Below are 26,421 nucleotides of genomic sequence, written 5' to 3'. Positions count from 1 at the left end.
AATGAAAGTGCCTCCCCTCTTTCTTTCTTTTTTTTATTTAGTGAGCCGCTTGTCTTTATTCGCTTTTTAGCCCTGGAATAATATGTTTGACTTCTGTCCAAGAGCGTTTTCTAAACAAAAAAATGGATTTTGTTGGGAAAGGTTTTTTTTTTCTTGTGTGTGTGTGTGTGTGTGTGTGTGTGTGTGTGTGTGTGTGTGTGTGTGTGTGTGTGTGTGTGTGTGTGTGTGTGTGTGTGTGTGTTAAACGGGGAAGCCATAAAGACTTTCGGGCCTGTGACATTTCTGCCAGAGTCTGGTTAGGGAGTCCTTTTGTTTGTTTTCTTCTCATCTTGGCTCTTTATTTCTTTTTGTCTTTAAGGAGTTTAATGAAGCTGAAAACACGGAGATGTGAGAAAGAAGGCTGTCCAAGAGGGACACTCAAAGGACCAGGCCTCCCGTTTAACCCTCTTTGTCAGAAGAGGGGATAAGTTGAGCTGTCTTCTTGCCACTTGTTTTATGGTGTTTGCCTTTTTTCCCCCCCATTTATTCAAAGTGCTTCAAACGAGCCCGCCGAAAGCTTTACGGGCCAGAGGACTCTTTATACGAGCAAATTAGACCTACAAGATGAAACATTTGGATACTAACACAATTTGATATAATATCATAATTTAATAATACAAAATGTTTGAATATACGCTCTTCCTTCACAAATATACTATATATATATATATATATATATATATATATATATATATATATATATATATATATATATATATATATATATATATATATATATATATATATATATATATATATATATATATATATATATATATATATATTTATGAAGGGAGAGCGTGTTAAGGCAGGCTCAGTTTATGGATTCCACTTGCTTACTTTATGAGTGCTTGTCAGGAGGGCTCCGGCGATAAGTAATACTACAGTCTGAGGGACCACTTCGTGGTAATTAATCTGGAGGTCTTAAGTGTATTTCAGTATTTCACTTCGAGATAGAGGGGGTGAAAAAAAAAAATCACTACTTCAATCGGCCGGAAAATTGAAGTTTGATGCATGAGTCCCTACTGAAACAATAGTACTGGCCTCTCTCTTTTCATCCCACCGCGCCCCCCTCTCCCCTGTTCATTCTCTCCCCTGCTCTCTTTCCGGTCAGGTGAAAGTGTAAAGTACAATTTGATTGATTTGACCGGTACTTTTGCGCAAAAGGACTGTGTGAACAAATTATTATTATTATTATTATTATTATTATTATTATTATTATTATTATTATTATTATTATTATTATTATTATTATTATTCATCAGCATCCTAAGGGGTTTCCTCCGGCTCGGAACTGCGGCGGAGCACTCCATATTTCTAAATGGAGCCAACAAAAATGTGGAGTTTTAATCATGGCCTCTCCTGTGGAGCCAGTTAATACTTCAAACTTCAATTTTACGGGCGATTGAACTAAGCATGTTCCTGACAGAATTGATGTATGTATTAATTTCCTTTAACTGTTGATTAATTAGGCTGCGCTGAGGGCTCGAACGGAGCGGCTCCGTCTGAAATTTGCATATTAATCAAATTCTAGTTGATCACTCAAATAATCAAGGCTTGCGCGGTTTCCCGGGCGGAAGCCGGAGAAAAGTGGGGAGGGGGAAAAAAAAAACACAAAAAGAAACGGACGACGCGTCCTCGTGAAGATGTGCGCTGCAGGACGGCTCTCCGGGTGCTGAGCTCCAGCATCCCGGAGAGGAAGAGTTTGTGTGTGTGAAAGCATGAGGTCCAGGTAATAAATAACACAGCGACAAAATACAAAATATTTTCAATGTTGTCAAAACTCTACATGAAGTCAAATCATATTTTATATATGTATATATACAACATACGAAAAAAAAAATTGTTTTTGTTACTTAAAAAATGATGGATGGCTATAATTCAGTTATACAAGCACTCGTTCTGATGAATGATGACGAAAACGATCCTCCCTATGCTTATTATTGTGTTATAAATATTGTAAATCACTGCAATAATAATAATAATAATAATAATAATAATAATAATAATAATTATTATTATTATTATTATTATTATTATTATTATTATTAATAATAATAATAATAATAATAATAATAATAATAATAATAATAATAATCAGGCTTTATTATAATAAAAAATAATAATAATAATAATATTATTATTATTATTATTATTATTATTATTATTATTATTATTATTAATAATAATAATAATTGGGGTTAATGTCATTATGACATTAACCCCAATATGAATATTTTGGGGGGGGGGAACAGAAAAATTGATGAGGAACAAATAAATCACTTATTATAAATAAAATAGGCAATTTTATTCTCACCTCTATGAAATCAGATTTAAAAAAAACTTTGACAAAAATTATTCAGACAAAATTCAGTTCAAAATGCAGAAAAAGAAGATCATCTTTGACTCCATTCAGCTGCGACGAAGAGACAAACAGAGACACCTGCTGGTGAACGGCAGACTGCAGTCACCACAGTGTGATGCAATGAATGTATTTCTTTATAACGTCAAACGAATCAGTCTTATAAATTGAGGCAGGGTTACGGTTATTTCAGTTCAAAGTTATAAAGCAGCACATTTAACATGAGGGCTGTAAGATTTAACATGTAAGGAAACTGGGATAAAACAACTTTATCGCTCGTCATAGTAAACAACTGAATGTTGTTGCGTTATATGATACAAGTTATTTGAACAAAATGTATAATTGCTGCCGCTAGTTTGAAGGAGCTCTTTGTGTGTGTGTGTGTGTGTGTGTGTGTGTGTGTGTGTGTGTGTGTGTGTGTGTGTGTGTGTGTGTGTGTGTGTGTGTGTGTGTGATGGGGGGGACATCAGGGAAGATGTGCTCTCCTGTGGACTGCAACTCCAAACCAGATCATGAGCTGGCCTTAACCCACCACCATATGTCCAAAGTTTTCCAAACATGCATTTCTGAGTCAAAGCAACACTCTTGTTATGTTTTTGATAATACCATGCCATGATATCATGCTAATAATAACATTATTTTGCGTAAAACACCACAACACCTGTCAAGAATCCTTCAAAACAGTCGTTATTGATTCTGGTATCATGTCAATGGAAATAATTTAGGTAATCCTAATTCATTTAAAACAAGAAAAGATAGACTTGATGTCAAGATAGATTTGATGAAAAATACCTTTAATAAAGTTGATGCAAATATCTGGTTTGTACTATCAGTGAGGAGTAGCTTTTGTCAGTGGTTATTTGTGACAGAATCAAAACTGGTCCCTAAAGGTGGAATCTCCATTGCAAAGGAGAAAATATGGCCCCTATCTTTAAAAATAACTCCTTAGGGCCACTTTCAACATTGGGGCGGTTCTAGTTTCAATCAAAATGTCTTTATAGTTAGATGGAGAAATGACTTCTTTCAGACGTTTTTAATTCCCCCTTTTGACGTGAAAGCTGGATGAAATGTTTGAGCTCCAGCAGACATTTTTAAATCATCTTCAGTGTGATGAATCTTCCCATTTTAGTTGAAATCACAGACAATGTCAAGGGTTTCTGTATTTTATGTTTTCTCCTACATATTATGTTATTTTTAAGTTATTTAAGTGCCCAAAAGGGCTTGTTCAAAAGACCCCTTAAATAATCTAAGTTTGTTAACTACTACTGTTCGTAGTGATTTCTGTTCAGCGTTACTTTTGCCACTTAGGGCATACCGTAGTTGGGGCGGCGATGACGTCATCACATCGCCGTAAGATAGAGAACCGTTCCTGATATCAGAGGGGGAGGTGGGGTAACAGAGCTACTGCTAATACGTGAGAGGGGCAGAATATGTGTGATCGCCTTATAAGTGTGCGTTAGTGACAAGTAAGTTACTATATTTGATTGTTTGCTGAAGTTAAATGAATGATTCGGAGTTTATTTGTTAACCGTTATTTACCGTTAGGTCCGAGCGCTGTGCGATGTACTTGACAGGCGCACAGGCATTGATATTAATTCATTTGTTTTAGTTCACTTATGAATAATGATTCTGATGTTAAGCTTGTTTAGGCTTCCTTCTTAGTTTATCTAAGGTGTAATAGTAATGTGTAATGATAGAACACCTGAAACTTATTTCTGTATTTCTGTTTATTCTAGGAGACCACACACACAACTACACACATATCTGAAGCACTCACCCACACCCACCAAATACACCTTGATGTCAATTACTGTTGCTGGACTAAGATCTGAGACCCAACTTGGAATACAGAAAGTAAAAGGGATCCTGCCTCATGTCTTCCTTCTTCCACCTGCTGCATCACATCTGGTCCTGAACTGAATCCAGTCTAAGTAGTGTTCTGACCGACACTCCAGGTTGAGAGCAGTGACCAACCTGAACAGTGCCTTTAAACTATCCTACAAATTAAGAGTAGCCTCAACTACAGGGCTGTATTATCATTCTTCTTGTTATTATTATTATTTTTCTTCTTCTTCTTCTCTGCAACTTGCCACTGAAATCTGCAGTTTCCTGGAAATCTGCTTTGACAGTGTGGGCCACTCCCTCGACTCCAGAAGATGTTTTCGGATGGACTTTGTTTACGTTGTATCTACTTGACCTGCACAGCGTCGTGACGTCTGCGTCGCTGACGTCACGACGCCATCAGCAACGGCGGCATTTTGAAACAAACACGGACGTTGTATGTTTTGTCTGTTTAGAAAAGAAAAAGTTTGGCTTCACTGAACATGGTGAGATTTAACCCCTCTAACTTCATTTTATCGGTTTTCACATTTCTGTTTAATTCTGTATTTTGAATGTCTCATGTTTGTAACAAAAGAACATCGATCCGCGCCAACTGACGCCGCTCTCCAGTCAACTTTTCTCGATTTATAATGTAACCTGACTTTGCGTGGCCGCTGTTGGACGTTCGCTCGCGGGTTTCCGCGTGTTGAAGCGCCTATGTGACGGTCACGTTTCGGCCTGTGTCGCTTCCCCCTGCAGGGTGAGGTCCGGGCGGACGGAGGAGCTGCCGGGCGGCTCTCGGAGGCCGCCGAGTCCGAGCTGGTGCAGCAATGTGAGGAGCAATTTGCTCAACTGGAGAAGGTTAAACAGTCTTTTTCTCCCCACTCCGTGAATCTTAACTGCTTCGGCGAGACGCTAGAGCAAATAATAAAAAAGTGTGTTTGTCTGCAGCTGCAGAATGAAATCGTTCTGTGCGAACCGGACATCTGCGAGGATCACCAGGAACAGGTCAGCTGGGTAAAGGGTTTCATCTTCTGCATTCATCCTTGAATTCCTAAGAAAACGAGACCTTTCTGTCAATTTTCGAGGTCATTTGCTGCTTTGACGCACCTCAGTCAAATCATTTGATTAACTGGCTGCTTTGCATTTTGAAGGTGGGACACTGACGTTTGTCTGTTTACTTTTTTTTAGCCACACTTCACACCATGCAAAGCTATTCCAGATGTCACTCAATGAGTGATGGGTTAAATAAATTAACATAGTTACAGATTTTACTCATTTTACTTACACAAACTAAAGCATAACTTCACTGGCCTTTTCGCAAGCAATGTGTGCAAATTGAGGATTGTAGTGGTGCTTCTGTGCAGCAGGTATCTCTTTAGCTTGTTTTAGAGAGAAAAACTGGAATGATGGTAAACAAAATTCCAAACTTTCAGTTCCCAGAACCAGAACTTGTTAATGCAAAGACTGTTTTAGCTTGTCACTTATTTTGTATCAGTTATGTGATTGAATGATTCATTGTGGTGGTGCTCAAAACCGGACCTCTGGACTCACTGTTCTGCACATTTTAAATCAGTTTTTGGCCCAACAAACGTTCATTCTATCAGGTGTTCAGATACAATTTCTGCAGATTGTTTTGTGTAACCAATGAAACCTATTTATATACAACATTAGAAATGCATTTAAAGATACAAACATTTCAATTTCTTAAAAAAGCCCCCAACATTTAATTGCCTAAAATGCAGCAACATATTTCTTTATTGCAGGCCTCAGTAGCAATGCATGCGTCTAAATCAGGGGTGTTCAAGTCCAGTCCTCGAGAGCTACCGTCCTGCAACTTTTAGTTGCAGCCTTACTCCAGTAGACCAGGCTCAGCTATGAACAGGCCTGGTAACAAGTCATTCATTTGATTCAGGTTTGTTGTAGCAAGGATTCATCTGATAGTTGCAGGATGGTAGCTCTCGAGGACTGGACTTGAGCACCCCTGGTCTAAATAAATACTTCTGCCATCAAACATGTGAAAAGCTCAGCACTTCCTGCTTGACTTAACATTAGTACAGTGTAGAGATAATGTGTTGATTGATTTTTGAATTACTGTATTACAGATTCGATAGCAAAAGGTAAATCAGGTGAAGATAAAACTATGTTACTTGTTCTGATTAGCACATATTTACAGAAGTTTGTTTTTTTACCTTAAATACAAAATGTATTTTTTTCTTTTGTACAATTGTGACTCAGTTACTGCTCTGAACATGTTCTTCAAACAGATTTGAGTCTGTAGTTTCATCGATTACTAAATTGGTTGACAGTGATTAATCTGATCAATCGTTTCAACCCCAATGCACCAAAGGGGTGGCGTGATGGCAAAAAATATTTCAGCGGTTTAAAATTGCACCTATTAAAACCTTGTTTATAACTTCACAATCGGTACAAGCTCATTCTTGCCTGGTTTTTAAAATGATTTATATGTTGTTGCTTTCGAGTTTGTTTATTTAATTTAACTTTTTTATTTTTTCACCATGTATTTTCACATGAAACAGTCAGTAAACCGACTGGCGGTCACAGATGCTGAACTGAAGCTGTGGAAGTCCATGCAACCGAGCTGTAAGTCCTCACTTCTCCCACTCCAATGAAACCGTGGCATCATTCTACTATTTACAGCCCAAATATTAATATTAATATCACACACCACAGTCTAACTGGTATCCTACATCTTGCTTTTCTGTTCATTTTTTGTTGAGTTTGTCATGTAAGGAAAATAAAATGAAATGATGTCAAATTTGACTGAGTTTAAATGTTTTGGTGGACTGATTTATTTATTTTTTTTAACCTCTTCCACAGTGTTTGTGGCTAATGCAGAGATTTTACTTCATGCAGGAAAAGACGAGGTGTGTCCGTGTGTGAAACACAAATTTCTCAAAAATCACAAAATATTCTCCCTCTTCCACTTTTCTAAAAACATGTCCCACATGTCGTTCTCTGCAGATGCTCAAGCTCTGCTCCGAACTGGAGATGGTTGTTTCTTGTTGTGAAGCCAAGAGAGACAAACTGAGAGAGACTAAAGAGCTGTGCGTGACCTTTCCATTACCCGGCAAAGCTTTCTTTCACTACTTTCTGCTTCATCAGAGCACATAAATGTTTCCCAGGACTGAATGCACGAGACCTTTCTGTGACTTCACACTTTGTGTTTCGCCTCGTGCTTTGCAGAGAGCAGAAATGGCTGGAGGAGAAGAAGCAGGTGCTATTAGCTGCCAATGATCATATCGAACGACTTCGAGTGGAAAAGGAAAAATATTCGGAGCTCAAGTGAGTGTGATGGCAATGTGACGCCAAATGAGAGGAGACGTTCAAGGTTCCCAGGCGGCCCGGAAAGTATAGAACTCGATTCATGGATTTTCCAGGTCTGGATAGGTGTGAAAAAAAAAGTTTCATTCCAGGAGTATTCCCTATTTAATTGCCTAAATCAAATAGGGATCCCTCTATCACTCTCCTAATCTTTCTCTATGTGAAATTTTAGTTTGACGTGCAAAATGTTGTCAAAATGTAAAGGAAGTCATGGTGAAATGAAGCATTTATAGATCACCACAATGATTCTCTGGTTATTTTTATGTTCCTCCAGTATCCTTCTGGACACAAAGGCCAAAATCCAGAAAATGAAGACTTACCAGGAACAGCTGATGGAGTCACTGGGAGACATCCTGGAGAAACATGTCCCTCCCCCTCAGGACGAGTCTACTGCCAGCAAAAAGAAGAAGGTGTGTTAACCTGCCATAGTGTGGCTAATAAAGTGTTTGTTTCTCATATTAAATGTTTTCAAATATTGTTTTTATTTTCAGAACATTCCCCTGGAGATAAGTGAGGACCTTGTTCCCCTCAGTAAAATTCTTGAGGTGGGTGTGTGACGTCGATGTCAAGTTCTGTTTTAACATTGACATATTAAAACAGTCAATATTTCAATTGTTTTCTGATTTTTTTATTAGCCAAATTTGGATTAGTTGCAAACAAAATCTGTATTGTGAATACTTATTTTTTTCCTAATACCTTGCATCCCTGTTATTTTACTTCGCAAGACAATGGAAATTGTAGGTATTTACTGTTTCAGGTGGTCATAAAAATAGCTTAGACAGTGAAAATAAATAGGGCTTCACCGATTTATCGGCCGGTTGATTTATCGGTGCCGATTTCCTTAATTTGGGAGATCAGTGATCGGTTGATTTTTACATGTAAAGCCGATCTTATCCACCAACGTTAACAACCTCGGCAAAGGTCTAAAAACCGACCACTGTGCTTTTCTCTTTTCCCGTGAGAGAGGTTTGACTGACAAACCGCCTGACCAGGTCATATCTGCACGTTTACAGTTAACAATAGTCATTCAATTGTTGCCAATTCAGCAACTTTCTTGATATATTGAGCAATGTTTCAGACAAACACCTGGCATTAGTTAGGCTTTTTAAAAGATTGGTAATCAGCGATCGGCCAGAAAACTGCAATCGGTGCACCCCTAAAAACATCCATAACACGTAGCTTCTTTTCTGGTTTAGCTAAATTAGTTCCAGTGCTAAACCAGTGGCTGTATTTGGTTAGCATCAGTTCTGTTTTCACCGCCACAAACTTATTGTGGCACTGATAAACGGGTAAGAGCTTTCTTTGGCAGCTAGAGGCACAGCCAATCAAACTGTAGTCAGCGCCATATGTAAAATTCATTGGTTAGTTACATTTTTGTTCTGCTTTTATTAAAGACAAAAACAATGAAAACACAAAGCATCGATATTATGAAAAGGTTCACGTTTTCTTTTTCCTCCTACTGTTTTAGTAGAAAGAAAGAAAAGCAGAAATCCCCTCCAGTGTTACATTAAGATTAAAGTAATTAACGTGAAAAAAAGTTTTATCAAGGTTTTATTTTCTCTCAAGTTTGTAGTCTTTGCTTTAGCCCTAAAAGTGTAAGAATGAGAATAAACATTTAGTTAAAATCTCTCATTAAGCTGCATCACAGAAGTTTTTAGTAACCGTTATGAAGCTCTTGGCTGCACGGCCTGTTTTTACTTGACGAGTTTGTTCCAGAATAGTCTGAGAAAACCCAAATGCCTCTTTATCTCTAACACCTGCAGGTTCTTATGGACAAAGTGATGAACACGCCGCACGACCCTTACGTTACGATAGATCACACGTTCTGGCCACCATACGTGGAGATGCTGCTTCGATATGGGATCGCAGTGAGACACCAGGAGAATAACTTCAAGATCCGCCTGGAAACCTTCTTCTAGTTGACTGGTCTTCAAATGTTTATTTTTTAATTTTCTCAAGCACAACATGTCAGTCAGTGTCTTTTTTCATTTGTGTGCTTTTGAGCCCTGATGTTCTTTGACAAGCATCTACAGAAACGAGACAAGAGAATTACTTTTTTGTAAATATGTATTAGTTTTACAACTCATTTCTGTTTGTGTTTATTTAATTCTTATTGTAATTTTGAGATATTCTGCATTTGCAGCATGTGCATTTTTGATAAGTGAGATTTTAAAGTTCTTAAAGTTTTGTGGTCTTACTGTTCACCAAACAATAAAATAAAACAGGATCTTCTCTTGTTATTTTGGCATAAAAGTTGGTCAAGTTAAATGTAATTCAAGCTATCAGTCACCTAATTCTAATATGTTTTGTCTGTACTTTAACATTTCTGAATATGTTTGGCTTCTTTAATAAACACATTTTATGTGCTTTGCTAGGTTACTTCATTGATGTGTGTGTGTGTATATGTATAACACTAAAAGACAATGGTGAAGGTAATTTCCAAAATGCATTTTTAGTCTTATAATTCCAAGGTAGAAAAACCAGCAAATCAAATGTGTGCCTAAAATAATACTAAATATTTAGGATTTATAAAATAATTTAATGCCTAAATTATTTTAAGCATACTCGCTTGATTCAAAACCCAACTATAAAGGCTTTTACTCTTATAACATCTTGGATTTCACCTGTCAGCGAAATCCAAAAACCACTAATCACTTACTGTCAAAGTAAGTGATTAGTGGTAACTGCTTTACCTAAAGGTGATTGATCTAAAACTGATTTTCTGATCATTTATTTTAAAACAAGTTAAATTGATTAAAAAATAAAAATTCTTAGTATATTTCTTTATTGGTAGGTTCGGATAATTCTCAATAGTAATTATAAATTTCTATCCAGAATTTTATTGTTTTATTAAACCTATGTAAATATAGTGGGGTATAAAATGTTAACTTACTGTCAAGCATCAATGGAACAGACAATAGCTAACTTGTACAAATTGTTATTTAATGTGATAATTTAGAAACCATGTAAACGTTCTTAAAAATTTAAAGCGTAGGGATGGAAACGTATGCGACTCCAAGCACTGCGTCGGATGACGTCAGCACGCTCGCCCAATCCGATGCGTCCGCCTCGTCAGCTTTAGGATTCCTGTGGGCGGAGAGCAGATTCCGGTTCCGGGTGTCTTCATTTCCCAGTCGGAGGCTTTCAGACCTCCGATTATGATATTTTACCGCAAAACTTCTCTTCACTGACGACTGACTGAAACGCCGATTGCTTCACTGAAACGAGCGCCGCCGAAGCAGCGACCATGACGACCCGCTCGGAGAGAGAGAAGGCCCAGAAACTTAACGAGCAGCACCAGGCCATCCTGTCCAAAATGCTGAGGGAGGAAGACAACAAGTACTGCGCCGACTGCGAAGCGAAAGGTGCGGCGTTCACTCCGCACTCTCGTTTTATTGGTTTTGTGTTAAACGTGTCGTCTTTCAAATCCGTCGGGAGAGAAGTAGCAGCACCGCCTTTACCGTTGTGCTGCTCTTCTAAGCTAAACGGCTCAAACTGGTCAGCTGACATTTCTCCCCCCTTAAGCTAAACTAAGTTGCTAAGCAGCGAGCTAACTTCTGCAAATCTACCCAAGCTCCCCCGCCGCTTTAACGAACACCGACTCGTCTTCCCGGGAAAACCCTGGCTTGTTTTCATGCTGGGACACGTTTTTAAAAGCTTTCCGTTTCGGCACCTCAGCTGAGCGCATGATGGGGCATGTTTGGTGGTGTCGTTCCTCTGGAAACGTCTCGCTTTATCACTGTTTTCAACAGGTCCAAGATGGGCATCCTGGAACCTGGGAGTTTTCATCTGCATCCGGTGTGCAGGCATCCACAGGAACCTGGGAGTACACATATCCAGAGTGAAATCAGTCAACCTGGACCAGTGGACCTCAGAACAGATCCAGGTACTGGTTCCTGTCCGTGACTGAGGAGGTCAGCGGAGTATCCAAACGCATTGGAGGAGCAATCATGTCAAAGAGCCTTTAAACGATACCAGGATTTATAACATGACACGCTGGGGAAATTTATGGCCAATGAATTCGTGTGATAAATTTAAGACATTGCCATAAAACATTCAAAGATTGTCCTCAATATTTTTATAGTGGTTCCACATAGTGACGTGTTGATTTCTAACATTTCTATTAATTATCAAAGAGGTTACATTAGTTTCTGGAGGATGCAAAATTAGTCCTGCAAAAATCGAGAATATTCAGACCTTGACAAAAAAGGCATTCAGCTGCCATTCGTTTAAAAAAAAAAAACTAAATTCTTAACATTAAATGAAGCACTTCCATTTTTTGTGTGAAATCCACACTTTACATTAGCTAAATAGGTTTGTTATGTATCCTTTTATTTGATGGAGCAAAAAACCAAACTCACTGACAATGTTTCTTTCCTACTTCTAATTGTCTTGTCTGTCTGGTAAGCTGGCTATTCATGTTATAGTAAAGCAATATTTAGCTTTTATTTATTGTTTTCATTTATGATGTGCAGACTCAAAATCAATTAAATCAATGCCAAACACCAAAACTTTGATGTTGAAGTAAAAAAAAAAAAAAAATCCAATTATTTTCTGTTTTCCTAAACCTAGAGCATCTTCTAGGTTTTGATGCAAAGTGATTGAATATTGCAACCTGCTCTGAGGAATCTTATAGGAAAACAAGTTACTGCTTATAGCTTGGTAATTTCAGCTTACTGGTAAATAGAAGTCATAATTTTCATCAGTTCCCAAAAAAATACAATATCATGTTGTTTCACCTCTAACTAAAAGCTCTAATTTATTGTAGCTATGGGAATCTGACAAGCCAGCCACAAAAAATTGTTATTTGTTGTGTCATCTGACATGAAAGTAGCAAAGAAAGCGTTGAACTGAACAGCAGCTGAAATCTGATCCTAGTGAAGAATTTCATAACCTTCCACTGTCAAATCTACTTGATGTGATTTTTGTCAGCAAAATTCAGGATAATCTACAGACGGGAAAAAAAACTGCATCTGCCCCTATCAACTGTTATTATTAGTAGACTAAATATATTTAAAACAAATGATTATACTCCTGAATTGTCGATTTGTAGTTTCAAACCAAGTTGTGTCATCTTGGGTATTTAAGCTGTGCTTTACAGAAATACTTCTGGAGAAACAAAGGAGGCAGGGAAGCATACTGTTTTCTCAGTTATTGTTTTAACATTCTGAGATGTCATATTAATAAATATGTGCTGCCCATTAGTTTGGCATTTATTAACCAGAAATAAACTATTCAGACACAAGAATGGTCATGTACTGGAAGCCATAACACAGCTAGAAAACACTTGGTGAAACTTTTAAGCTACCCAACTTCAGGCTTCCTAATATAGACGACATGTTGGAGGGAAAAAAAAAGTCCCACTTTGACAAAGCTCTGCCAAACAAACTAGATGCAAAACTGCTGCTTATACTTTCAGACATGGTGGGGCAGCACAGACTCTGCTTCAAACGTTTCTCTGATAATTCTGATTTTATATCACTGAGCTTATCTGCTGGAGTCTGTTTGATTGCTGACTTTACACTCTCTTATTTCCCCCCTTTTTTTCTCCAGAGCATACAGGAAATGGGTAACACCAACGCCAGGCAGCTTTATGAAGCCAACCTTCCAGACAGCTTCAGAAGACCTCAGACAGACCAGTATCTTTTTGCCGTCAGCTGACACTGAAACCCAACATTCCCCTGCTCTTATGGTGTCTATGTTCTGCATCTCTGTTGCTCAGTTTCCTCCTTAACTGCTTCTCTCAGAGCAGTTGAATTCTTCATCAGGGACAAATACGAAAAGAAGAAATACTACAACAAGAATGCAGTCATAAGAAGCAGCGTACGTATTGAGGATCCATATAAAGCTCCCCCTACACAAGCATTGGCACCCCTCGTAAAGATGCGTAAAAAGCCTTAAGATTTTGTTTCTTTTTTTGTAGCAGAATAATCACACTCTGAAGTTTTAAAGAAACTGTTTTGAACAAAATTGTTGATGAGGTCGCCAACAATTCCTATTAAATAAAACCTCAAAAGAGTGTATAAAATACATGCAACTGAATAATTTTTCAAACGTATATTCAGTTTTTTTACTTTATGAGCGGACTGTCACCACAACCCTAAAAAGTCTCAAATTAGCTGTTGAGACTACCGATGGCTAGCTGCTAATATACCCTTTCTGGCTATCGATGGGACACAATCAAGACAAAAAGTTAGAACTTGTTTCAACTTTCTTGTGTCTCGTCGCAAGCCCCGCACGTTTACGTTGCTTCCCGTGTGTCGAGCCCTTTAAGCGCAAATGTATTCATTTATTTTCGCCACTGGCTCACTCCCGTTGTCAACCCATGAGAGGCTAGGTTCGTGCTCTGCAAAAAATGCTTTTAATATTGGCACCATGAGGGTTAAGACTGAAGAGAGCTATGTGCAGTGTGATGAGAAGCACGCTGCGTATGCCACAAACACCCACCCAGAAATTTCACATTTGAGCATATAGACACTGAAGTCAACATAGTCGCTCCTAAAAATGGGGGGAAACAAGAGAACTTCGAAGTAAGAGGTTGAGTCAAGAAAGTTGTCTATGGAGTAATGATTAAAAGTTTTAAACTACTAAAACTTTGACCTCCCACTGTGCGGAGGATGGTCAAAGAGGTAAAGTAAAATCTCCACAAGTCTCTGGAGAACAAAATAGAGAGGCATCTTCGGGGGTGTTGTCACATGGTTGCTGTATCAACAGTTCGTCTTGAGCCTGTTTTACGCATCTTATCAGATAAGGCTGAAGATGAAAGAGGTTTCAGTTGTTCAGGGTTTTTTCTGTGTCTTGTGTCGTCAGCCAAAAGATAGTAAGAAAGAGAAGGAGCCGGACAGAGGGAGCAAGGTGTCTTCCTACGCCAAGGTGAGTTAGGAGCACACACAAACTAAGCCGTTTGAGTTGTTTTCTGCTTTTGCTGCCTTTTAAGTTTTGCTTTAAATATATATTTTGCTTTCAGAGTGAAGAGTCCAGGCCAGCTCCCAAAATAAGTCCTGCAAAGTCTTCAGAGCCCCCTATGAACCTACTAGGCCTTGGTGAGTGTAAGATGTGTGAACTCATGTGTTATTAGTTAGAAATCTAGGTTTAAAAACATGCTAAAAAGCATTATTTTCTGTTTTATTTTCATTTTGCTTGTGTTGGGACTGCAGTTGAACTACTCCAGGAATATCTTATATTTACAGTTGTGCTTAGTAAAAATGTTGGTGTTTGGCCATAGTGGCTGGCCATAGTTCACTATGGCCAACACATGTCATGGTGTTGCCAACAGTCACTGTTTAACCACCTGTGGTAGATTCATTTTTGACACTTTGTTTTGATCGAGCCAATGAGTCAGAGAGAAAACTTCCTCTGCCAGACCCGATCAGAACAGATATGCTCCTTTAGCCGGCATCATTTGCATTAAGCTGATATATTCTGAGTCCTGCCATGATGCCGCGAAAGACTTTTAACTTCCAGCTAAACTTTATTCCTGCTCCTTTACATCAGAAACAGCTGAATGCTATTTTGTGTGTTTGTGTTCGGAAGAGGAAGTGCGAAAGCTGCTGACGCCAGACCTCTAACTTCTTGTTTCGGTTAAAAACCCTGATACAAGTTTAGAGTTTCGCATGATCTGCAGCTCTGTTTCAAATGCAACAAATAGCAAGACAGATTGGTAGCAGTGTCCTTGTTAGACTTGGTTAAATAAGACAACACCAGAGGCCTGGATCATGAAGAAGGTTCAACATTTAACATTGAAGATAGGTTTTTGGGGTGTCTGAAAAGGTGTGAAAATTAACTCGGGTTTTACTGCTTTCTAAATGAGCATAATTATGCAAAATGGTCATGGTGGAACAAGGGAACCAATCATATTAGAGATGGAAAGGGGTGTTCCCTGAACGGAAGTAAACCTCGATAACTGTGTAAAATAATAGGCATGCAGAGAGATCACTGAAAAATAGAGGGATTGTGTTGACTTTTTACACCTGGCATTAAAATCCAGATCTCTTGAGTGACCAGATCTGAGTGACTTGCTTCACCAATTGGTTCTTTATTTGATGGGCTTTCAGTAACACCAGCAGCAGATTCTTTGACGTTTTTGTAAAATCAGATGCTTAAAACTGAACCCAATATATTGCTGTTTTGAGCTGCAATTTGCACAGTAAATCAAATTGCAGTCACCATGCTAATGTCAATATGGGCTCCATTTCAATAGCAAAACTATGCATTGATGCAATATTTGATAGGTTGTATTTCATAATAGCTGTTGTGCACTGTGACTCTGTATGCGAAAACAATTGGTGGATGCTGAAGTTCGGCAAGCGTGGCGCTAAAGTCCTTACAGTGGAAGACAAAGAGAAGAATGAGGAAAACTTGGGTTAGTTGTTGGTCAGAAAAAAAATGTGAAAGTGCAGAAGAATGCAGCAATGATGATGAGACTTGTCATTAAAAAAATAATTAGTTGAACAGTTTTGATGTATTTTTTGCTTTGGGTTCACTGTTAACATAGACCACAGCTACTGTGAAAATACAAATGATATCTTTCTCAGCAACATGGCTTTATTTAAGCGGTTGTTTGTGGAGAATACTTGCTGCTAGTTTCTCTAACAGACTAAAATTCAAATGCCCTACTAAGACGGTTTCTGCTGCATTAAACAACAATTACAGCCTGGTACAAACCAGCCTCTAATTCTACACTTTGCTTCATGCAGAGGCTCTCTGCTGTTGAGAAAGGATTGTTTCCTGAAGGCGTGGACTCTTCTGAGGTTTTAAATTTTATGTAATTTGCTAACGTTTGTCCATAATGTTTGTAATGCGCCAGTTCAACGCTAAGACGTTTATTGGAAATTGCCTGCTCTGTATACAACTCTTCTCCTTTGTGGAGAGAGGCTTCCTAAATATTTTCCTACGGCCAAGGTGGTTGTAGCAGCGTTAGGTGAGCCAGCTGATCAGCAACAAGTGGGGGAGAGAATATGGCATGCTTCTCTGTGCTCCTTACAACTCCTGTGACTTCAGCGCTTTCTCTGCTACATCAGAAAATGAAACTTTAAAATTTGTCGGTCCATCCTCAGCCCGCGCAGTGTTTTTCTTCAGTGCTTCTTTTCTAACCGCACCGATTGGTCCGAGGTTGGCATCTCGATGTGCGTCGACCTCCTAAACGTCTCCGCAAACACGACCTGCTGGGAATCAGGTTAGGTTTCAGCCCCACGTTGCCATGGCGACAAACAAACCAGCTTTGTCATACTGCAAATGCTTGAACCTGAAGTCGCCTCAATAAGCCTCTAATCCCGCTGTGTAATACAGATCTGAGATCACACACAGACCGGCATCAAATGCAGACAGGAACAAGTTGTCCACGTTAGGTTCCTCATGCCTCTGGCTTGTGCTAAACAATCTGCTATCAAGCCCATATCTGTGTAAACATGAATTCACTTATTTTGTTTTTTGTTTCTAGTTGAGTGGTGGGATATCTTGAGATATCAGTCCAGTCTTATTGTTATGCTCCATTTCCAATGAATACAGGCAGAATGGAACAGAAGGCGTTTCACTGAGACGAGGAGGAATGCTGCTCCTTCTGTCCAGGCTGAGTTCCTCCTGTAAAACCAGTTTGTTTTCCGTTCTGCCACAGACACGCCCGCCGGTGCAGCATCAGCTAACAATGGTAGCACAAGCACAAACCAGAACAATGACCTGGATATATTTGGCCCCATGGTGTCCAACCCTCTGCCATCGTCCACATCTGCAACTCAGTTTTCTCAGGTAAAAACACCTGATCCAGTCGTGACTCGGTAGCAGCGGCCTCCTGCTGGTCAAACTGAAAATAAATGTGTTGGGGGGGGGAATGGTAACTATTGATGGGTTGAAAAAATAAACAAACATCAAAATTTTACTCCTCATTAAAGAATGAAGACTTTATTTAAATGGTGGATTTTCTTATTAGATGTCCACATATTGGTTAAGGTTTGGATAAACACTTCAATGAAAAAATGCCATTTACTCTTCCACTTATTATCTTATAATGTATTTGATGCAGATGTTCTGCATGCAAACTCATGGATGAGATAATTTAGCATGTTAGTGAAAAGTTCCTATCAGCGATACATTCAGGCTTTTAAAATCACTGATGCTACAACACACAACTTCTATGAAGTTTTTCAAAAACATTCAATGTTTCAAATAATAGTAGATTTAGTATAATTGACATGTTCATAAATATATACGTAATTGTCCCATAACAAGTTATACTCGGTCATGTATAGTAAGTAATAAGTTTCAGGGCTGATTCTGGTTTATATGTTTACCAGTTTTTTGCAGAGTTTCCAACTCAGTTAAACAGGTAGTTACTAGTAAACACTGCTCATCAACCCAAATGCTCATCTGGTTCTGGATTGGATAAAGCAGGATGAAGAATATGTCTCAGTTCTTCTAAACTGTAGTCTGACCATAAAAAAGTCTGAAAAAAAAAAAAAAAAATATATATATATATATATATATATATATATATATATATATATATATATATATATATATATATATATAGTAATGACACAGCTCAAATATCATGAATATTTGGTTTTGAATGTTGCTTTTTTAACAAAAAATGTTTTGATTTTTCAGTGCATCACATGCTTTAAGTGAACTCTTTAGAAGAAATGCTTTTATTTTTCATCAATAACAACAAAAATACATTTACATGTTTTTTTTGTTTTTTTTAAATATCAGCTGTCTGTCGTCCTTCCAGGGGAGCTCCGGTACAACGGCCAGCACTCCGACACAACCTCCGGCTGCGGGATGCGTGGGAGGCGGAGCCAGCTCAGGGTCAGGGCAGGCCGACCTGGACCTGTTCAACGACAACAGTTGCGCCACTAAAGCTGAGGACGGAACCAAGAAGCCGTTGTCCAAGGACTCGATTCTGTCGCTGTATGGAACAAACAATATGTCCCAGCAAGTCCCTCCTGGTGAGAACCAACAGACCAAAATAAACATGTTGTTTTTTTAGGGCTGAAATTACTCCAACAATGGTAGTCATGACCTATGGGGACATGCATTGGTGATGGCTTATAATACACACCTATGAAAATCATGGTTAAATTGGTAATTCAGTTTCAGCTCTTATATCTGATGAATACAGGTCAGATGGATGTTTATTTGCTCGGCAAGAACTAAGGAGGCAAAAAATCAACTTGTGACGAATTGTTAATTAATGTTTCATTAGATTAACAATAGTTCCAATCAATTAACTAATAACATACACTTAGACCTTCTTTCAGTGTTGTAGTTACATCTTCATCCAGAAGAGGGCGCCACCGGTCATCCTCAAGCAAAAAAGGGATGAGAAACCGTCCAATCAGAGTCTGTTGTAGAATGCAAATTGGACTTTGTGCCTTTCTGTTTTCAACTTTAAAGGACAAAATCCTTCAGTCTCACCTCAATAGTGCATGATGAAGCAGCCTTAACTTCTTAACCACAAACAGATGAGGTACAAAGTCGAGGATGTGGTTTTAGGAAAATGGGCGCTTACTAATTAATCATTAGGCAATCATAAGATCAGTCAAATTTATATAATGAATGAAAGTCTGAAGTTTTTTTCACCGTTAAACTTCCTCAACCGTCTTGTTCTCTTTTTTTCCCCCCCTGTCAGCCGGGATGTTTATGGGCCCCTCTCAGATGCAGTTTCCTGTGCAGGCAACCCCGGGTTACCAGGGCTTTCCTGGCATGGGGGCAGCTGTGCCGCCCACCACCGTTATGGGGGCAATGATGGCCCAGAGCGGGGCGGCCATGATGGGGCCCAATCCCGCCATGATGGTGGGCATGACGATGCCGAACGGCTTCATGGGAAACGCGCCCGCCACTGGAATGATGGGAATGGCCCCCAGGATGATGGGACCTCAGGGTGCGGCGATGCCTGCAGGCATGATGCCCGCTCAGGGGATGTATGCCATTCAGCCGGGACAGCAGGCTCAGTGGAACATGGGTCAGGTACAGTGACCGCTAAAATCCTGGAGTCCGTTAAATTTCACTTTTTTGTGTGTCTTTTTTTATTGAGAAAACATCTGTGTTTACAAAGAGAACCAAAGGAATAGAGCACAGTATATGAGAAAAGTATACCAGAGGTGAAGGTCTTTACAGTAAATATACAAGTACAAAAAACTAGAAGATATTAGAGACATCACAAATTAGAAACATTTGGTTTAAATGGTGGACAAATGTAGCTCAATTTCCTTAACCAGGGCTGTAAAAAACAGTGAAGTTGATGAAAATTAACATTTGGGAATATGATATTTAATGTAGATAAAAGACACTTCTCATCTTCCAGCATTAGTATTAGTTAAAAATTAAAGGTAATCATGCTCATACCTTGGGGAAAATTACATACCAATATTACAAATTAGCTAATGCCCACACTGCCACTCAGTGGCCACTAGGTGGCAGCACTTCTACAACTGTAGAATTAGTACTATTTCTGTAATTTTATTATTATTTAGGCAAACTGCTGCATATAGAAACGCACAAAAGAAATGTAAAGAAAGCTTTTCATCACAACGTAGAGATGATGAGCTTATATTCTGGTTAAAAAAGGAACTCTGAAAGTTGGAAAACGATAAAATATAGACACGCTCTTGGCAACCTAGTAAATGATGTGTGAAAAAACATTTCTTGAATTATTACCTAGCCTGTTTGCTTTTGTTTTTCTCTTGTTGTTGTTTTTTTTTGTTTTTTTGAAAGACTACTCTAACATATATTTGCAGAACATTTGGTTCTGAAGTAGTCAGCTACTTCTTCATAGGCTCTATCAAACCTAACCTTTCTGAATATCCAGAGGTTTTAATAGTTGGTTAAGAATTTGTGTACTTAAGGAAATTGTAGTTTTTTAGACCAGGCTTAAATTTTAAGTGAACAAAATTACATTCAATTTGCTTAATCTGTATGGGGAAACAAATTATTACAATATGTTTTAGACTTAATGTGGGTATTAAATTTAAATCATTTTGGTGCGAGATCCTGCTCACAACAGCATAGTGATGGTGAGCAATTAAATGTTCTTTAATTTCTTATATTAGAAATTAAACCTTCCATCTTAAAGAATATGTATTCTGAACAAAATAAACATTTTATGTGCAAAAAGGAAAAAAAAAAAATCTGTCAGGCTGTGCCAGAAAACTGAAGACATTCAGATGTTGGGCAGAATAATAAGCCTCAAATATGCAGCACAGATATTTCTGCACATTCTAGCACAAAGGCAAAATGTCAGACATCCCTCTCTCAGTTTAACCAATGATTTTCACCAGCGGTTATTTTAATCATGTGAATTTTACCCTGTAAATAAAAAACTCAAAGCTGAACTGGGATGAACTCATTTGAAAGTTCTTCACACATCTTGAACGGGGGTTACAGTAAACTTGCCCATGTCTGTATCAAACATGTGGCTGGGTCTGGACCCAGCTGGACCGGTGCCGGTTCCGTCTGATGTCCCTCCTGACCGCTCTCTGTCTCTTCCCCAGGTGAACCAGCAGATGTCAGGGATGACTCTGAACGGCGCCGGGGGTCAGATGGCCTTCGGTCAGCCTCCTTCAGCCATGGGCGGTTGGGCCGCCGCCGCCGGATCCGGTCAGACTCTGAGCACGCAGTTATGGAAGTGAGCCTTGGAGTGGGTCAGGGGGGATCGGGCGGAGTAGGAGTCAAGGTCCCAGAACCCGCAAATGATCATTTGCGCTTTTCTGGTCCTCGCTATGAACTGATGCCCCTTTCCATCACGGACCAGCCTTCAGAACACGACAATTGTATCGCTTTCTTTTTCGTTTCCCTCTTTCTCCCTTTCTGTCTCTCTTTCTCTCTATTGTGTGAGTGAATTGGGAGAAATACAGGATTACATGATTGGCAGTTTCTGCCTCCTAACTTTTTATTTTCCTTTTTTGGAAAAAAAAGACAACCACAAAATATAAGAAAACAGTCCCAACATTGACATATCAGTAAAGCTGCAGGACCAGTTACACAAGCTTTTATTGTATCTGTATCAATATCAGATTATAGAACATTTAAATAATTAGTATTTAAAGGGAGGAGATGACTATCAAGTCAGTCAGTGCGGCTCCCAGATGTACAGCGCTGTATAACCTTCTTTTAAAGTACCTGTGGTTCCCCTATAAAAATTAAACTGGCAAAACTGATTGCACTTGTGTGTCTTCTGTGACTAAAGGTTTGAGCTAAATCATTAAGAAAAATTTTTTTTAATGATTTAAAATGAGTCACTTTTAGAAGTGACTCATTTTATTGTAACATGAAACCTTGGTTTACCCTTTGCAGCTATAATATCTTTAATCCTTCTGAAAAGGCCTGGGAGAGCGTTTAGGAAAGTTTTTGATTGTTCCACAAATGTATTTGCAAGGTCAGACACTGATGTTGGACGAGGAAAACTTGCTTTCTGGGTCTGCTCTGATTAATGCCAAAGGGGATACATTGGCAGCATTGCGCATAAATGCATTCAAATGTTCATGAGGGTAGACTCGCATATTTTATATCAAGCTGACACAGTGGCCCCATGCCACACACACTTACTGACTGCTAAGTGTGTGTGGGCCTGGTGATCATTTGCATGTAGTTTTAGTGTTGAAGCTGTGAATTTAGTTTGTAGTTTAGGTGGTGAACTTTGAACATAAATTAATTGAACTGCACTTCAAACACAGATCAAACACTCATTCATGCCTTTATAAACTTTGCTTTGTTTGCTGGTAAACACTGGCTGAGTCCCCTGGCTGTTCCAACAAAGCATGGAGCAGGAAATTGTCTGAAAATGTTATTCTTGGTTGACTTTAACATTTGTTTGATCGGATGCAGAATTTCTAGTTATCCAAAGACTGAAAACTGAGCTTCTGAGGAGCAAAGATTAGTTCATATGTTGCTCTATTTGGGGGGGAGGGGTAAAGTGATGCTTTGCTGGAGAAAAAAAAGACAAATCATTCAACTTGTGTTTTTTGTTTTTTTTTTTCCTCCACTTTTCAGGGTGCTTCTGTTCAGCACTAGAATGTTGAAAGTAGGCTGTAGCTTGGTCTGATGCATCACTTTTTGTCTTTCTTCATTTGAATTAATGGGACACTTGGTTGCTCAATATGGTACAGTGTTTTCACATCATGCACAATTGGAAGAAGCCAGGATGTTTTCATGTTTAAACACTGTTATGGTTGCAAAGCCAAATATACCCCAGCATAGAAACAGTATCCACTAGAGAGAGGGATCTTTTCCATGAAACAATGTATGCTGCACCGATACAAAGATGGTTCAAGGAGACCAACAATGACTGACGCGTTGGCAAGCCCTGTAACTTCCCAGGTCAATCCACCATCTGTGGGAAGTAACAGAGAAGTTCCTTTCCATCCCTTATATAACATACACATGAAAAGTATCTGGTACTGACTGTTTTTAACAAACTGTAACTGACGAATTTAGTAAGTAGCGGGATTTTTCAGATAATGGTTGGCTTGTGTAAAACTGATTTATTGTATCTTTTGGGGAGTCAAAAGAAAAGGTCAGTGTTCTCTAGAACATTTCTTGTCTCTGGAATGAGGAGCTTCAGGACCTGATGGTGTGTGTTTGAGGGAAAAGGTCAGTGGGAAGAAAGCACATGACATGTTTATCCAGGAAATGCTTCAACCAAGATGTTTTTCCCTGTCAGAGATGTTGAACCCCTGGCAGTACGTGCTAATGACTGTGATGTCAAGCACTTGCAGCTGCGCGATGATTTAAATTCACGGAAAAATCCTTTAGTGCATGTATGGAAATAGTTCAGATTATCATTCTCAATCGTAAAATTACAGCTACAGTAACTTTTACAAAAAAATGTTTTTCCATATTTGTCAAAGCGATGTAATGGAGTATAATGAGTTATACTTTCAGTTTGGGTCTCTCAGTATAATCGAAGACAAATAATCAAACTCTTTCGCCTTCTTTATCTGAATAAATGCACCGCTCTGTCAGAAACAACCAATAAGAGTCAGGGAGAGGGTCTTGGCACAATCAATCAGGAGAATGTGAGCAGCTGATACACAGGGGTGATTACCCCTGTGTATCAGCTGCTCACATTCTCCCGGTTGCTCTGTGCTACGCTACAACTTCTCCCCTACCATGAAGGCTCAGGCTAGTTATGGTCACCAATGATGACGGATAGATGGTTCTCCTAGAACGGTACGCTTTTTCTCCGTCATATTAAGCAGCATGTACATGAGGTTGATTGACAACACTAAGACTCTACTCCTGTCCTTGATTGGTTGCTTTTCACTGGGAGGAAGGAGATTTTTTTTTCACCGATAATCTAATCAAACAAACCCCCTCATATAAACTGGAACATTTGTGTATTAAATTGAACAATAATTTCTCCTCATTGACAAAACATTCTTGCTCAAATGAATACTTTTCAGTTTTACTGTTAGCAGTGATTTAATGAGCTTAGAATAAAGTGAAATGATTTCTAAGCGGGTTCAAAATGACGGACAGTTCAGCTACTGGCCTCTAGGTGGCAGCGTTGTGATGTCGGAAACATTTCAGCTGAGCTTGTTCTGGATGTAGGTCCAGACTGCAACTCCACACAGCTCAATAATCAGTACAAATAATAATCATACACACTGAATGCGTAGCGTTGTGTTTTGGGAACTTCCTGTTGCACATCATCCAATTAAAATCCTTGATTGTGGTCACCTTACATTGGTTTCTTGGTGATTTAGCAAGACTTGCAGTACCAAAACAGTCGCATCAGGTTTGTATTATAGACTTTTATATATATATATATATATATATATATATATATATATATATATATATATATATATATATATATATATATATATATATATATATATATATATATATAAGTGACAGATTAATCAAGTAAAAGCTTTAAAAAAAATGCCCAGAAACTGTGTTGGCTATGCATGCTGCTCTTAGCAGGTCCACAGCACAGTTTCTAACAAGGGAAAAGATGTCATCGGAAGCAACACCTGCCTCTTTGAGGGTTTGAATGCAATTCAAATATGTCTCCAGTCCTGCAAATGTGGATTTATATTTTTTGCCAGAGTCAGCCTCTGCTCTGCGTCTCCAAATATCAGCTGGAGGCGCTGTTATTGCCGTGGTGGGAGAGAATTTCTCTGTTAGGTGGTGAGGTAAAACATCCAAGACGTCAGCACCCTGTTTATTCTGTTCTCCTCATACAAAAACTACGGAAACGTACTTGGAGAACATGAAACTTGTTTTATGTAACTGCCTCAGTGAGTGCCATTATGCCAACATTTAGACTAAAATTTGGAAAAATACAGTCATACCACGTGTTTACAGTCAGTGGCATTTCTGTGAGGGAAAGTTTGCCTCACCGGGCCTCACAGAGGATCTGATTCTATACTTATACAGAGTAGTGGATACCACTCCAGGTTTTTTGTGACTTGGGAGATGCACTTCAAAAAATAGTGTTTTATTTAAAAAAAAAGAAAGCAGTTTGTACTGTGTCCAGGTAAACATCAGCTCAGGTAATTGGTGCAGTTTTAGTGTTACTCTGCTGCACTATAATTTGCATTGTGTAAAGCTGCTGTCTCAGACTTTCAGCAGCATTAGGTGTTTACTGCAGTTAAGTGTAGTCTTGTGAAGGGCGTTTCTTTAAACCAGCTCTACCGGTTAACTTCCTCTCTCTCTCTGTCTCCTCTCTCTGTGATGCCAACAACAACGACTGATAATAAAGAAAACTGACTGTGGAAGACAATGCGCTGAATGAGAAGTGTATTTTTACAGTTTGAATACACTGCTGGGAGGATCAGCGGGCATGAAAATGTATGAAAGGCCATAACTGTTTTATGCTTGGCATCGGCTGAAAAGCCCTGATTGTGGGTTTGCTCCAGTCTCTACCTCTCATTTGTTCCTACTCTTTGCTGCAGCAGGGAGTTTCGCATCGAGGTCCGATGCCATACAGTGCCGGACACCTTTTAGCAAAGAGGCTAGGCATTCCTCCCAGCATGTGAGTTAATCTAACACTTCTCCAGAATAGAAACCCCCTCCCCAACTCCAATCGGAGGGAAAGCTGCTGCTTCTTTTTCCAGCTGTTTAATCTCCTTCTTGACCCAGTGACATCAACATTCCTGGGGATGAGCGTGCTGTCAGCCTCCTGCTTAACTCTTGCAGACATGACTAACTTAAGCAAACATTTCACTGATATGACAGGTTAATGCGACCCGGTTATAAGGGAATATTTTAAAGAAAGCTATTTTCTTCTGTCTTACGGTACTTTAAAGTTAATAACATTCATGTAAGTGACTGACTAATGTAGTGGGTATGAAATGTTTTTTTTAAGTCATATGCAGAAATATATACAAGATTCAGTTAAAGCTCACCTCATGTTCGTGGTTCAGCGTTTTGTCCTGCTGGAGAGTCAGACCTTTGCTAAGCAGAGCAGCAAGGAAGACTGTAATTTGCCTTAAGTTATGCATTATTATGGAGTCTATTTAATCATATTTAGGCTTTTGCATTATGTTGTAGTCACAAAAGTACAAATCCTTTCAATTAACTAAACCACTGTAGATGTCTATCAATTCCCTTTGTTTCTATTTGGAAGTAGCTCAGTTGTTGCCAGCGCTACTTTGATTTAGCATCAGTTAGCTGATGGATTCTGTTAAACCAGAGTTAATTGTGCTGACAGTGGACAAAAGTATAATGTCTGGGGGCTGTAGCTCCAACAACAGTGGTGATTTCTGCATGAATGTTTGTCTCTCTTAGTGAAATCCCTGACAATTCACAAAATTAGGTTTAAAAAAAATTAAAAGAGAGTAGAAAAAGATCAGGAGAGATTTTGAGTCTCAATAATTTCAACTCATTGTCTCCATTTAAGATCGAATTCA

The 26,421-nt window shown here is 38.9% G+C and overlaps 2 protein-coding genes across 3 annotated transcripts; both read left to right on the top strand.

Moving 5' to 3' along the window:
* The first annotated feature begins 3,737 nt into the window (after positions 1-3,737).
* cenpk (centromere protein K) lies at positions 3,738-9,951 on the top strand. Of its 2 annotated transcripts, XM_055040962.1 has the most exons (12): positions 3,738-3,867; positions 4,138-4,356; positions 4,507-4,728; positions 4,982-5,083; positions 5,174-5,239; positions 6,763-6,826; positions 7,064-7,110; positions 7,208-7,290; positions 7,430-7,528; positions 7,842-7,977; positions 8,059-8,112; positions 9,331-9,951. In XM_055040962.1, exons 3-12 carry the CDS (start codon positions 4,726-4,728, stop codon positions 9,484-9,486), a joined length of 810 nt encoding a protein of 269 aa, XP_054896937.1. In that variant the 5' UTR covers positions 3,738-3,867; positions 4,138-4,356; positions 4,507-4,725; the 3' UTR covers positions 9,487-9,951. The 2 variants fall into 2 exon arrangements, with proteins under 2 accessions (XP_054896937.1, XP_054896938.1); XM_055040963.1 differs by having other exon boundaries at positions 4,138-4,728; positions 5,174-5,230.
* Positions 9,952-10,609: 658 nt separating this feature from the next.
* Positions 10,610-21,720, top strand: LOC129366871 (stromal membrane-associated protein 1-like). The gene is made up of 10 exons (XM_055040951.1): positions 10,610-10,932; positions 11,320-11,453; positions 13,121-13,206; positions 13,315-13,390; positions 14,378-14,440; positions 14,535-14,610; positions 17,181-17,311; positions 18,294-18,510; positions 19,194-19,531; positions 21,055-21,720. The coding sequence occupies exons 1-10, from the start codon at positions 10,815-10,817 to the stop codon at positions 21,190-21,192; spliced, it is 1,377 nt and encodes a 458-aa protein (XP_054896926.1). The 5' UTR covers positions 10,610-10,814; the 3' UTR covers positions 21,193-21,720.
* The last annotated feature ends 4,701 nt before the right edge of the window (positions 21,721-26,421 follow it).

Source organism: Poeciliopsis prolifica, unplaced genomic scaffold (genome assembly GCF_027474105.1).
Source record: "Poeciliopsis prolifica strain line A6 unplaced genomic scaffold, Auburn_PproV2 SCAFFOLD016, whole genome shotgun sequence".
In the NCBI taxonomy this organism is placed as follows: Eukaryota; Metazoa; Chordata; class Actinopteri; order Cyprinodontiformes; family Poeciliidae; genus Poeciliopsis; species Poeciliopsis prolifica.
This window is presented reverse-complemented; position numbering and strand designations above follow the sequence as displayed.

Excerpts from the sequence above, each read along its gene's own strand:
- cenpk (XM_055040962.1), top strand. Across the intron at positions 5,240-6,762 it reads ACCAGGAACAGGTCAGCTGG|TCAGTAAACCGACTGGCGGT; the intron begins GTAAAGGGTTTC and ends CACATGAAACAG. Across the intron at positions 8,113-9,330 it reads CCCTCAGTAAAATTCTTGAG|GTTCTTATGGACAAAGTGAT; the intron begins GTGGGTGTGTGA and ends TAACACCTGCAG.
- LOC129366871 (XM_055040951.1), top strand. The coding sequence starts at position 10,815 with ATGACGACCCGCTCGGAGAGAGAGAAGGCCCAGAAACTTAACGAGCAG. Across the intron at positions 10,933-11,319 it reads CGCCGACTGCGAAGCGAAAG|GTCCAAGATGGGCATCCTGG; the intron begins GTGCGGCGTTCA and ends TGTTTTCAACAG. Across the intron at positions 13,391-14,377 it reads ATGCAGTCATAAGAAGCAGC|CCAAAAGATAGTAAGAAAGA; the intron begins GTACGTATTGAG and ends TTGTGTCGTCAG.